Source organism: Adiantum capillus-veneris, chromosome 19, assembly GCF_014529385.1.
Source record: "Adiantum capillus-veneris isolate H3 chromosome 19, ASM1452938v2, whole genome shotgun sequence".
In the NCBI taxonomy this organism is placed as follows: domain Eukaryota; kingdom Viridiplantae; phylum Streptophyta; class Polypodiopsida; order Polypodiales; family Pteridaceae; genus Adiantum; species Adiantum capillus-veneris.
The window spans coordinates 50,902,225-50,916,568 of NC_140949.1; the positions used below are offsets into that span (position 1 = coordinate 50,902,225).

General features: G+C 45.8%; 1 protein-coding gene across 1 annotated transcript in view; it reads right to left on the reverse strand.

Moving 5' to 3' along the window:
- Positions 1 to 751: 751 nt before the first annotated feature.
- Positions 752 to 14,344, reverse strand: part of LOC147434002 (protein STRICTOSIDINE SYNTHASE-LIKE 3-like) — a 45,473-nt gene continuing 31,880 nt past the window's right edge. The window contains exons 2-4 of the mRNA XM_086490637.1: positions 2,293 to 2,568; positions 2,045 to 2,212; positions 752 to 1,366 (exon numbers count right to left, since the gene is read on the reverse strand). Coding sequence (XP_086346763.1) covers positions 967 to 1,366; positions 2,045 to 2,212; positions 2,293 to 2,568 — 844 coding nt within the window. The 3' untranslated portion in view covers positions 752 to 966. The remainder of the gene's footprint in view (positions 1,367 to 2,044; positions 2,213 to 2,292; positions 2,569 to 14,344) is intronic.

Genomic DNA, 14,344 nt, shown 5'->3' on the forward strand with positions numbered 1-14,344 from the left:
ATGTACATAAGGGAACATTCATGTGAGCCATACATGCAAGCACGTTCTCCATACGTAAGGTGGATTTTCACCCCATTTGGTTGTTCTTTGCCTCATAGTTCACACATTACATAACATTCTACACACGTTATAGTAAAACCTAACCCATGTGCACAGGCGAAAACACTGATACACGAGCCTCGTTGCTTGGGAAAATTTGACACTAACAACATGGAAAACCTATATGTCAAAAGTTTGAGGTGAATTAACTACATTTGGAGGTTTGCACACTAAAATCTTCCAATTTTTCTCATCATCAAAGCTATTCTTTAAAATCTATATACAAGAATATAGTAACTTCCATTCCTTTTCAGCGACAATAAGCCCACCCCCTGTTCGAGGCTTAGTGTATTTTCAAACAGCTAAATTTGCAAAATCCCTGTTGTATTCAAGGTTGCCATGAAGAAAACCAGCAAAATTTTAAGAGTTGTGTAAATGCCAACAAATGCTTCAAATTTGACCTAAAGTTGTGTGCCTTACTTTCTTCAATTAGGAAAAATATTATTCCCCACCAAAAATAGCTCCAAATATAAGCCTCTAGTGGGGTGTGTGTGTGTGTGTGTGTGTGTGTGTGTGTGTGTGTGTGTGTGCGCGCGCACGTGTGCGTGTGTGTGTGCGCGCACGTGTGCGTGCGTGCGTGCGTGCACACAAATCTAAATCTATGAAGGAATAAGTCGCATTTAACCGGATTAGCGGCCCTATGTATATTCCATTTCCTTCCATCTTTAGAGGCATATGAATTGATGGTGAACTTGTAATGTCATTCTAAAAATTGCTAGAATTGAGCATACATCCACATGCACCATGCTCTGCGCGCACATGCCCACAGGCAGCCAATCTACAAGTTGATGAGCGTATGGTGCTAGCAAATGAGGCCATGGCCATTGGTGCCAAAGCCTCTCCTCACCCCATAAATACAGACAAACCCTATCTGGAATACACAGCCACATATGGCATGAGCACAGAACCGAGCCAAAGTTCGCCGTCTCTCTCCTCAACCTCGCTGATAAGCTTCACAAGTTTTCCAGTCTGATCTTCGAGTACCTCTAGCAAATTGCCGCTAGAGTCATATCGCATGATGAGGGCGTGCGGCTCTCCACCCAAAAAGAACCCATACATTGTCTTGATGGATATAGGCAGCTTCAAAAGGGCATGCCTCACCCAAGGACTAGCAAAAGCTGCCCATACAAAAAGGCTCCGCCTGCAATGGATTGCTACCCAGAAGTCTCCAGCTTCATTTGCCCGGACATTGTCCGGAGGCCCTGGTAAATGTACAAAAGTCTCCAGTGTCCCAGCTTTTTGACCCGTTAGCCAGTACCGAGACAACCTGAAAATTAAGCATGCATATCTGTGAGACAGAAATCACTTTCTTTGAGCCCAACCAGATTAAGGTTAAGACTGAAATTGCTAAAACCTGTGCTAATACTGAAAGGACGGATGTGTTAATGTGAGTGTATATAAACTGAAAGAAAGAATTTAACGCCCTAGGAGTAATCTCAAGTCATTCCGGGTTTGTCCAGTTGGTTAGGGGGGGATGTATTTGCCCCAAGGTTATGGGCTCAACCTGTCAAGGCAAGGGTCCTACGGTGGCAAGGGGGGAACGGCTCCTAGGGCAAGGGCTCTGGCACCCTAATCAGGCATGCATGTTCAGGGGTCTCTAGGGCCAAGGGGATTTAAAGAGGATGGATGGGCGGAGAATAGCATGCCACTTCACCAAGTCTTACACAACCCCTCGCTGGTGCAACCCCAATGTTGTATCATGGTATGTCCTGCATATATTGTAATCGCTCTAGCTCTTGTATTGGATGAGTGGGGTCCTCATGGAGCACTTTGCTCCCTTCTAATCTGCTACATTTCTAAAATTAAAGCAGGACAATTGCATGAGACAATTAAGAAACTAGAAGCACATTTGTCTGGCCTAGAGATTATGCAAAAGGCATCATTGGTATGAATTATCTCAAAAGTATGCAACAGAACTCTTAAGAAGATGAGATGAAAAGTTTACCTGGAAGTGGTCGTTTCCGCAATGACCAAAAAGGACTCATCCTTGCTGAGAGCGAGCCCATTTGGGAATTGCATCCCTTTATACAGGACCTTAACCTCCTTGTTTGATGGATTGTAACTTAACAGTCGACCGCTATCATCGCCCGAGAAAGCTGCAAGAAAAAACTCGCTGTTCCAAAGAAACAATTTCATCACTTATCAAAGTTCGCAATGATCCGTAAATGAACAGATCAGGACAAACTTACAAACCGTCTGTAATAATTGCTGCTGCTGTCTGTAAAGTAAATAACATCATCCGAGCTGACCTCCACGTCATTGGTGAAGTGAAATGGAACTCCCTCAGCCTCTCCAACCACAAGCTTTGCCTCACCACCATCTGGCCCTACCACTCGCAATCCATGGTATGCATCAGCAATATACAGTTCTCCTGTGTGTTTCATGAAGTGAATGCCTAAGGGCCGGCCACATATATGTTCCAGAGCCAGGTTAACTGCAGGTGGGGATTGGGGCTTGCATGCCTCAGTCCTGTCAAAACAAGATGAACATGTTATTAGAAGTATCACAGGTTGAAATTTTTCTTCTTCTGTGAAAAGCATAGTGAAGGAAACGCCATTTCAAGGGATTGAAATGTAGAAATGGACATCTCCTATCCTAGGAAACGTCAAAACTTTTCAAAATGGGTTAGAGATAACACACAGTAAAACAGTAAATTGACATGTGGGTTTAGTATATAATTACCTATGGTAGTGCAAGTGCCCACTCCCACATGCAAGAGGAGTTTTAATGCAAGCAAACGCATGGCACGTGTGTGTGTGTGTGTGTGTGTGTGTGTGTGTGTGTGTGTGTACATATAGAAGTACATATACATCTATATATGTGTATGTGTGTGTATACATTACTACAACATTGGGTATGAATGTTTAAATAGTTACTAAAAACTTAAAAGAAACAATAAGCACAAACTACCCAAAATGACGTTAATAATCCGTGATGTACTCAATTCAAAGTAATGCTAAGCTGAATACTTGATAGTTACAGGAAAAGAGAGCCCTGCCATAAACATTGAATCATTACAAGACATAAATATATATCATGCCTAGGTTTAATAAATGAAATATTTTCGTACACATTAAATAAATAACCCTTGCTTTATACATTAGATTGAATTTCACAATGTGTGTGTGTGTGTGTGTGTGTGTGTGTGTTGCCTGCGCATTGCACTTCAGCCACGTGGACAAGCTACTACTAGAGATCAGCATTAGTCTTCGTTAGTATAGCTTAGGATTTAGCCCGGCACCTTGTGAGCCTCTAGAAGGACGTGCATGATCAAGCAAGTCATAGTTGCATACCCTCACTTGCACAACACAATCACTTAAGCATATAGGATTTGAACAATTACTTAAGTCATTTATTAATAAGTCACTTAGACATGACATTTATACAAAGTAGGTAGGGCAAATGGCTAAAACCCTATAAAAGAGTTACTTGGTCCTTTTTTTTTGTTTTTTGGGAGAAAAAGATCCTTCTATTAGTTACTGAAATTGCCCATGGGGCTACAACCACCTCTGCTAGAGAGGGCTACAACAATCATAAGGGGGAGACTCTCCCAGTGAAAAACAACATATGTACAATGAGGCTAAATCAAGAGATGGGAGGAGGAAAAAGCCACACAGGCGGGCGGTAGTGCCATCTCAGCACATCCTGGACCATGGTGAAGAAAGGCCCAGGGAAAGCCTCTCTACGCTCCTGCATGCGGTCGGAGCTGCCCTGGAGTCTCTCGAACTGTCCTTTGAGAGTATGGATCAACTCTAGCCAAAGATCTTGAACAATCTCTACTGGTGGTACAAGGCGAGCCTCAAAGATGCGGAAGCAGCGGACCCGCCAGATGAACCAGAGTGTCAGGCCGCAAATGAGATCCCAACACTCCTCTCTTTCACTACACCACTCTTGTGGAGTAAGCTCTGTAGCAGGATAGAGTGTAGGTCGACCCCCCTGCATCACTATCATCCTGCTGGTGGAGGATAGCTCAAACTGAAGTGCCGAGCCCGTGAGAGTGGACCAAGCAGCTGCCCCCCAAGTGTATTGTCGTGCCGTTGAAAGAGCTGGCATCAACTGAAGGACACGAAGCCAAACCTGCTGTGCCAATGGACAATCCCAAAGACAGTGGCACTGACTCTCCACGGATGGTCACAAGCTGCGGACGCTGCCGAGAGACCACCATGTACTAGCCAGTTCCCAACTGCTATAGCTCGATGTGCAACCAGCCACTGGAACAAAGTGACTCGCCGCGGTTGTCTGGCATCCCACAACCTCTCCCAAAAAGCTGACAAGAACTCAGCTGTGAGGCCCTCCTCCTGCAAATGAGGTGTTGCAATAGGACGAGCCTCTCTCCGTGTTGCCAGTATGTGACGTCCCAAGCGAACAGCGTACTGAAAGAAAGGGACACCTATTAGGTGCAGCGGAATGATCGTTGCGCTTTGCTCAAGATGAGTGCTCCGAACTATGCTCAAGGTTCCCTTTGTTCTTATGGAAGGGAGAGCCTTCCGTTCTTAATGGAAAGTGCTATGATCACAAACAAAGTGAATGGACACTGTGCGTGCAAGTGTATGAGACTGAGAGATAGAGAGATAAGAGAGATACGACACCAGAGACGTTGTAAAACCCTCCTCCGAAGGCCCCACTCTCGTCGGCGAGAGTGATCTACTTATTGATTGCACAAAGTGGTACAATGACGATGCAATGGACTGATGCAACTTGGGACTATGCCAATGACAACGACGGTGGTGACGACGACGACTTTAGGGCTGAAATCTGTGGTCTCCTATTTGCTGAATTTTGGGGCTGTTTCGGTGGCTGAAAATGGGGTTCTTCTGCAACCAACTAGGGCTGAATCTGCTACCGTGTCTAATGCTGAAAACGCTGCTGCATCTGCGGCCAAATGGGCTGAAAATAGAAAACGTGGGGGCTGATGGTAGCGTTAGTAAAACGCTAGCAAGTTGGGATCATCGCGATGATGGGGAGGCTAAAATCGCTGATGCTTGGTGGAGATGCTGATGGATCTGGTAGCGCTATCAAAACGCTAGGAATCTAGGGAGGTACTGCTGAGGATGTCCAAAAACGCCAGGGCTTGGAGAGGGAATCTGCAAACGCTAGGGTTGATGGGTTCTTGCTGAGAAGGTGCCTGTTGAGCATGTGCTCCTGCTGCCTCTTATGCCAGAAAGTGCTAACTTGGGTTTGCTTATATATTAACTTAGCAAAATTGCCCTACCTACTTTTGTTGGCAAGTCACTTAAAAATAATAAGTGAAAAATACCAAAAATAGGGAAAATCGGCTAAATGCACCGGAAAATTCCCCTGACTAAATCTAATGGATTCTCATGGGAATTCTGATGATCATGTTGTGCGCAACCAGAGGATATGCATCTACACTAAGTGACTGCGCATGCACGGTCTACGAATAGACTCACAAAAAAGTGCAAGATCACTTCTAAATCTAGACTGACTGAACCCTGATCATGCTGTAGCTTGTCCACGGACACATAGGGTTGGATGTGTCACGTGACAACACCTGGATGGTCGACTAAGGAGAAAGGGTCCCTCCAAAACCACTCTCCAGGATCCCACTGCACTCATGCCAGTGGACAGCTCTATCAAGCCCATAGCCTCCAGTGGCCAGTCTCAAGAGCTGCAGGGTCAGGATCTATGACACAAGTCCTCCCACAGATTCCCACAACTCGGATCCTCTAAAAACAACACTCTGCCACCTCTAGGTGTAACCGGCCCATAGGGTGGTAGACGTTAGCTTTCACCCGATTCTTTAACACTTGACTATACGACACAAAGCAATGACTTAAAAGGAACTTGTAACTGAGATTGGAATTACACTTCAAAACAAAAGCACGGCAGGAAGCTAGAATGCTCCCAAGCAGACAGTGACACCTGTAGGCCCCAAAGGTTGGTGCCCCTTTCGGTATTTCTTTATTATCTTTCAGGAATGAGGAATAGACTACAAAAACCAAAGTCCTTGAGACCTTTATGTGTATCCAGCAAGATGGCACCTGTACAGACAGAATTTTGGCAACATAACGACCCCAAAGCTTGTCCTAGACAGTCTTCCAAGCTACGACTAGATATCACCTATGCACGCAAAATTTCGGCAGCACAACAGTCCCAAAACTTGCCCTAGACAATTTCCCAAGCTCTGACTCGTTTCCAATAGCATAGACCCCCTATTTCCTGCGCAAAAACAGTAATTACAGCACGCTGTAATTATCGGTTTTTCCCCTGTTTGCAGCCCTAAACAGCCCCCGAACTGTTGTTAGAACAGTGGGGCATTGTTCCCAATGCTCCCAGCATCATGACGGCTGCAAAACAGTCCAATTTCAGCGAATACGCAGCGCTGAAAATGCATCTATGTGGTGAGGTTATCGCCCTCACGGGTGCCTGCTTTGGTGTAGCAGTTAGCTACACCCGTTCCTGTTCAGAGAGGCTCTTGCCTCGGCACAGAAGCATAAATCCCCACAGCTGTACATTGGTCAAATGAGAAGCCCACTCGAGGGGCATAACATAACTGCTCGTAGGGGAGAGAGAGAAGTGCGTAGCGTGCAGGGCATCACTCCTGGCACCGCACTATACATAAAAGGGAAAGGAAGCACTCCATAGCTCTTAACCTGTGTGACAGGAAACTTGCAAATGAGCCTCCCAGCTATAAATTCAGCGCCACTCTTCTTGCATGAGGAAAGTGCACAGAAATGTGCCACTTGGCGCGTTTACAAGCCATTTCCCATTTCGGGGTTTCCGCCTAAAAATCTCCCAACCGGTTGCCCAGTTGACTTCGCGGCAGAGTAATAAAATGTTCCCCTTGTCATACCGGAGGTAATGACGCGAACACATTTTCAAGTCCAAAATAGCAGTTCCCTAAATTTTAGGAGATGCTTCCATGGCACTCACATTGGTCATCTGACCATCAATCACCACTGGAACCACATCGAAAAATGTAATGTCGGCCAACTATCAAGTGATTTACACTCGTAGCCCCACCGTGGCTAACCTTAGTCCATTTGCCCAACTTCAATGCGCATTGGCCGTCCGGCCTAGACTCTCAATGTCCGCCTCACACCATGCAACTCAGGCATTGGCATTTCCAGAGGGGTGCTTTAAAACAAGTCAAATAAAATTCCCCCAAAAAGAAATCAGCAAGTAAAGTTGCCACGGACTCGTGACATACCCCCTTCTTGAAATCACGAACGTCCTCGTTTGCGTGAATATCAATCCATTAGTGTGTACAACACTTCATGGACACCGTATCACGGCTGTCAACCTTTTCGTGCGTACACACTTGGTTAACATGGTACGAGACATACATGCTCATAGTTAACACTCTTGTGTATTCAACACTTGTTAACTCATGTATGGTCTACCTGTGAGACTGTTCCATTGACATAGTGGATAGCTTTCACACTGTGCCATTGGCTTTAATAGAGTCCATAACTTTTAGTACACTTCGAATGCTTTCAAGCATAATAAACCAGCAGTTTAAAAATGCATCAACATGTACTCATTAGAAGCAATTGCTGTTAGCTTGACAACTGACAAGACATACTTCCTTCTATAGCACTAAACAAGCTTTTGGACAAAACTTTTATTCCCCAAGGGCAATTGCCAAGCAGGGTACACTTCTATTGCAACGAAACCATGTAACCAGCCCGTAGGGCCGTAGACGTTAGCTTTCACCCGATTCTTTAACACTTGACTATACGACACAAAGCAATGACTTAAAAGGAACCTGTAACTGAGACTGGAATTACACTTCAAAACAAAAGCACGGCCAGGAAGCTAGAATGCTCCCAAGCAGACAGCGACGACTGTAGGTCCCAAAGGTTGGCACCCCTTTCGGTATTTCTTTATTATCTTTCAGGAATGAGGAATAGACTACAAAAACCAGAGTCCTTGAGACCTTCATGTGTATCCAGCAAGATGGCACCTGTACAGGCAAAATTTTGGTAGTATAACGATCCCAAAGCTTGCCCTGGACAGTCTTCCAAGCTACGACTAGATATCACCTGTGCAGGTAAAATTTCGACAACACAACAACCCCAAAACTTGTGTTGGACAATTTCCCAAGCTCTGACTCGTTTCCAATAGCATAGACCCCCTATTTCCTGTGCAAAAACAGTAATTACAGCACACTGTAATTACTAGTTTTTCCCCTGTTTTCAGCCCTAAACAGCCCCCGAACTGTCGTCTAATAGTGGGGCACTGTTCCCAATGCTCTCAACATCATGACGGCTGCAAAACAGTCCAATTTCAGCGAATACGCAGCGCTGAAAATGCACCTGTGTGGTGAGGTTATCACCCTCACCGGTGCCTGCTTTGGTGTAGCAGTTAGCTACACCCGTTCCTATTCAGAGAGGCTCTTGCCTCGGCACAGAAGCATAAATCCCCACAGCCCCACAAATGAGAAGCCCACTCGAGGGGCATAACATAACTGCTCGTAGGGGGGAGAGAGAGAGAGAGAGAGAGAGAGAGAGAGAGAGAGAGAGAGAGCAGTGTGTAGCGTGCAGGGCATCACTCCTGGCACCGCATTGTACATAAAAGGGAAAGAAAGCACTCCATAGCTCTTAACCTGTGACAGGAAACTTGCAAATGAGCCTCCCAGCTATAAATTCAGCGCCACTTCTTCTTGCATGAGGAAGGTGCACAGAAATGTGCCACTTGGCGCATTTGCAAGCCATTTTCCGTTTCGAGGTTGCCGCCTGAAAATCTCCCGACCGGTTGCCCAGTTGACTTCGCGGCAGAGTAATAAAATGTTCCCCTTGTCATACAGGAGGTAATGACGCGAACACATTTTCAGGTCCAAAATAGCAGTTCCCTAAATTTAAGGAGATGCTTCCATGGCACTCACATTGGTCATCTGACCATCAATCACCACTGGAACCACATCGAAAAATGCAATGTTGGCCAGCTATCAAGTGATTTACACTCGTAGCCCCACCGTGGCTAACCTTAGTCCATTTGCCCAACTTCAATGCGCAGTGGCCATCCGGCCTAGACTCTCACTATCCGCCTCACACCATGCAACTCAGGCATTGGCATTTCCAGAGGGGTGCTTTAAAACAAGTCAAATAAAATTCCCCCAAAAAGAAATCAGCAAGTAAAGTTGCCACAGACTCGTGACACTGGAGCCTCTACTGCAACTCGGTGTAAGCAACCCTCACCCTGTAGCTCGAAAAACAGGGAGGGTACCGTCTCTGAACAAGCCTGAACTGCGATGAGAATCTCCAGTCGCGTGAAGGCCCCTGTCCATCTGGGCACTGCTGACTCGAGAGGTGTGAGCCACTCAGCTAGTACTGCCTCTGTGATGTCTTGACACATGCTCTATACCCCTCTCATGCCCTGTAGCTGGATGCTCTGAAGCTCCTATGATAAGCATGAAAACTGTAGCCAATCACCTAAAGTGCGTGCTGGACCCTCTGCCATGGGACCCCAAGAAACATGAGGCCTACTACCAACCAAGTGGCCTCTCGGAGTGCTAACCATGGGGTTCCAAACAAGGGGCTGTCTTAAGCGCTCCTCCGTGCAAGTAGGCTGATGCTACTTTAGTCCTCTCCGCAGCTGCTCCCAAGAACGGAGCAAACTCACAACGAAACGGTCCTCCAATCTCCTGCTCAGTCCAACTCTACGCATCTCTGTGAAAATCCATCTGGTCGAAGGTAGCCAGGGGCCTCCAGCCTCAGGTACTCTAGCACTAAGGCGGGTACTCTAGCACTAAGGCGAGTAAAAACTCCTTCCAGGGCTCCTCCCCTGGAAGTAATCCTCTGACAACAAACTTCCCAAGAAGGGCTCTGCTCTGCTGTGTTGGGTCTATGATCCCCAACCCTCCTTGAGAACAAGGAAGAATGATGACCTGCCAGGCCACTTTGGCTCGGGCTATTTGAGTGTCACGCCCTAACCAAAGGAGGTTCCTGATCAGCCTCTCTACCTAGCTGATGCAGGAACTCGAAAAGATCCAACAAGAAGTGATGCACCATATAGTAGCCAGCAATACTTGGTTAGCCACTACAACTCTGCCTACCAAAGAAAGTCGTGCGGAACTCCAGTGTAACAGCTTCCTCCTGATGGACAGGAGGAGGGGAGCAATCTGCTACTCAGGAGACAAGTCCAAGCCAACCTAACAGCCCAAGTACCGAACTGCAGTACCTGGGGGAATCCATTTGAAACCCTCAACTGGCAGCCAATCAGGCGTAGGAGCACTACCAACCAAGAAAGTGTCACAAACTGGTGACGTGGCTGCTGGCTGCTTGGTATACTCATACACACACACCCTCCCCGATGGAAAACTCTCAGAACTGCTGGCAGTGACGTGGCGGGGCCTGTCCGGACCTGTCCGGAAATTGCGGCGCCATTCACGGACTGCTAACGTGGCAGCAAAGTACGGTAAAAAAGCTGAAAAGCAGGGGCTGTTTTGGCTACGCAACTGGGCTGCTTTTTCCTACGCAAATGCTGGCTCAGCTTTTTGGCTACGCAATTGGCAAGAGAGAGAGAGAGAGCTAAAAGCTCTGCTTTACTTAAGAAAGAGGGCTTGTGAGAGAGAGAAATAGCCTTGCTTTATTATTGAGAGCTTTTGCTTTATTTTTCACAAAGCTTTTGATTTTCAGCTCTTAAGGCTCTGCTTTTGGCATCCCTTGTAATCTTTAAATATGTGAGCAGGCCTCTCACAACTCAGAGCATCTGGACGCAAAGTCTGAGTGTGAGCGCCTGCCCGCACTCTTGTACTTTGAACTCAGATTAATACGAAAAGAAATACCGAAAGGGGCGCCAGACTTTGGGGCCAATATCTCTAGGCACGGAACTCCCCCAAGCCAGTGTCGAATAAATTGTGAACTGTGAACTGTTTTGAAGTGGTTATTTGGTGTTGTCGCGGCAGATTCTTGACTTGGAGTGTCCAAGTCTGCTACAGTGGTATCAGAGCACGGCCAATTTCTCTTCTACGGGAAATCCGATCCCTAAATTTTTTCCACGGCACGTATGGCTTCAGGCAAGGATAAGTCAAATCCCTCTGCATCCGGAGATGCGGGAAGGGATCACAACGAAGATTCAGGCAAGGAGTATGGCCCGCCTCGGCCTACTCAAGCAGAGCTCGAAGAGATGGAGCGTCAACGATTGATCGGCGATGCAACAAAGATGATGCTCAATTTTGCGAAGGATCCAAAATTTGCAAAATATATGAACAAGACCTCTTTCGAGGAGGTGCACGCGCAGTGGCGGCAGACCACAGAACCACCCAAGAAACCTCCTACTCCCAGGATTTACATAGAGCAGGAATTAGAACAGGTGGTTGATGCACGAATTGCTTAGCTTTTTGACGCGCAGAACAAAGCTGAAAAGCACGGCAAAAAGTAGAAGAAAGACACAGACTTCCCGGGTTATTTGGGTCGTCAGTCTACATTTGAAAAGGCAAGAAAGTAGAAGAAGCGTGTTCGATTTGAAGGAGTACCCAGTCCTTCTTCTTCTTCTTCTCACAGTTCTTCTAGCTCATCTGACTCAAGCAAAGAAGACCAAAAAGGCAAAAAGCGAAGTAAAAAGAAACTCTTCGGAAAGGGCAAGAAAAAGGCAAAGAAGTCTAAATCTCACCCTATGAGTGACAGTTCTACAGAGGACTTGTCTACAGACAGTTCAGACTCTGATGACAGCAACTTTTATGCAAAGAAGACGAATTTTTTTAAAACCAACCAATATGACTTTCTGGAAGAAAAAGCAAGAAAGTCCGAGAGTTAAAGGAAGGTGGACAATCAATTAAATTTGACACGTTTTCTGGTTATAGAGATGCTTCGAAGGCTTTGTCTTTTGTACAGCAGTTTGACATCGCTTTCGCAGGACGGCGTTACTCAGAGCACTCTTAAGATTCGGAGAGCTTCCTCTTACTTTTAAGGGAATGCTCGAACTTGGTGGTCCACGCTTTTATTGAAAAAGACAGCGCCAGTTAAATGGCTGAAAATTTAAAAAGCTATTTTTATTTCTTCTTGGCTGACTCGAGAGTATGAACGTGATATACGAACTGCTTGGAACCATCTTCGAATGACCAAGAAGGATACAGTGGACGCTTATTGCGAGAGATTCTGGAGCTCTTTTCTACCCGCCTCTTCATTTAAGAAGATCTCGTTCAAGGAGCAGATTGAGCGGTTTACCTTGGGTCTACCTACAGAGATCCAAGATCACTGCTTAGAACAAAAGTCAGCTTCCATTCAAGAGTTGATGAGTCATGCAAAACAGGGTTTTGCCATTCACTCTGGCAGTCTGACCTACCCCACAGATGAGATCATGACGCAAAGTGCCGAACAGACTTCAAAAAATGAAAGTAGAAAGAGAAAGAGCAACCCAGAGTAGAAAAAAAGGATGCACGACCCAAGTTTACTCCTCAAGAGAGGGCTCTCTACATAAAGGAGGGGAAGTGCTTTGAATGCGGGGAAACTGGGCGTATCTCCACAAAGTGCCCTAAAAAGGCACCGAATGAACAGGATGGAGAAAGGCCAGAAAGTTCTAAAGCAGCTGAGGGACGTGGCAGAAAAGGCAGATAAAAAGCAGAACTAGTACCACATTGCGTGGGGCCTGAACCGAATCAAATGAATGAAAGTACAAACTTTGTTGGGCAAAGAGAAAGATCAGGAAGCTCTTTCGAAGGAGCCAAGGCCAACTTCTTGAATCTCGATTTGGAATTACGCCCGACAGGCTCAGGCCACAGGCGGAGGTAGTTCGAGTGGCACCTGAACGGGATGTTGCAATTACACCGAGCATTGGCAAACTTCGTTTGCAATGACAGGGATGTTTAGGGCACGCGGAGTTTTACGTAATTGCCTTGGAAGGTTGTGACGTTCTACTCGAAATCCCTTGGTACCACAAGAACAACGCCATGGTTGACTACCGGGCCGAGAATGTGACTTTGACAAATGAAGGGCTCAGAGATTGTACTTGATGAACTTCAGTTTCTTTACTCACTTTTTTTTTTGAGAGGGAACTGAATGATGGATGAAGGTCGAATATGTTTTGACCTGAACAAAAGAACGCCAAGATTTTTCTCCACACTCATGCTGATTGCTTTTCAGAGGGCCTGTCAGGCGAGTTACCACCCACTCATCTTGAGCATCATACTATTGATATGATACCAGGAAGCATACCACCAAACCGGCCACCTTACCGTGTGAGCTGAGCCCAGAAGGAAGAGATTATGAACCAAGTGAAAGACCTCTTGGAAAAGGGTCTTGTCCAGCATAGTACTTCACCGTATTGCTCTCCAGTGTTGTTGGTTTTGAAGAAAGACGGATCTTGGAGAATGTGCATCGATTTAGAGCTCTCAACAAAATCACCACCCAGAATAGATTTCCGATTCCTAGGATCGATGATATACTTGACAAATTACAGGGATCCTCGTGTTTTAGCAGGATTGATTTGAAGAGTGGATATCATCAGATGCGAATCGGGTCGGAAGACGTCTACAAGACAACCTTTCGGATGACTTTTGGGTTATTTGAGTTTTTGGTGATGCCTTTTAGCTTAACCAATGCTCCTGTGACATTTAACCGCATGATGGACATGATTTTTCGAGAGTATAGACTATTTGTTGACACCTTTTTGACGACATCATTGTTTTCTCCAAGGATGAGGCTGAACATAAAGTATATCTGCTTCAAGTCTTTCAGGCATTACGAGATCACAAGTTAGTGATTAATGCGAAGAAAAGTGAATTTTTCCTACCAGAGATACACTTTTTGGGACACATTGTGTCAGCAGCAGGAGTGCATATGGATCCGGCCAAGATAGAGACTATCCGTGATTGGCCCGATTTGAAGAATGTCCATGAAGTCGGAAGCTTCTTGGGATTCTGTACGTATTATAGGCGGTTCATTCGAAAGTTTGCAGAGGTTGCTTCCCCTTTGCATATCTTGACAAAGAAAGGAGTCCCTTTCTCGTGGGGACGCACAGAAGTAATTGCCTTTCAAGAATTGAAACAGACTTTGACTACAGGACCAGTTTTTGACTTTGACGGATTTGCAGAAGTCGTTTGAAGTATATTGTGATACTTGTGGTAATAGTCTGGATGCGGTCTTAATGCAAGAAGGCCAATGTCATTGTCTATGAGAACAAATTGTTTTCAAGGCCGAAATTGATGGTACAGATATGTGAGAAAGAGCTTTTGGTGGCTATCCAAGCTCTTATTCAGTGGTGACATTACCTACTCGGAGCCGATTTTACGGTTTTTCACAGATGATGGGAGTTTATGCTACTTCTTGTCATGGAAGCAGCT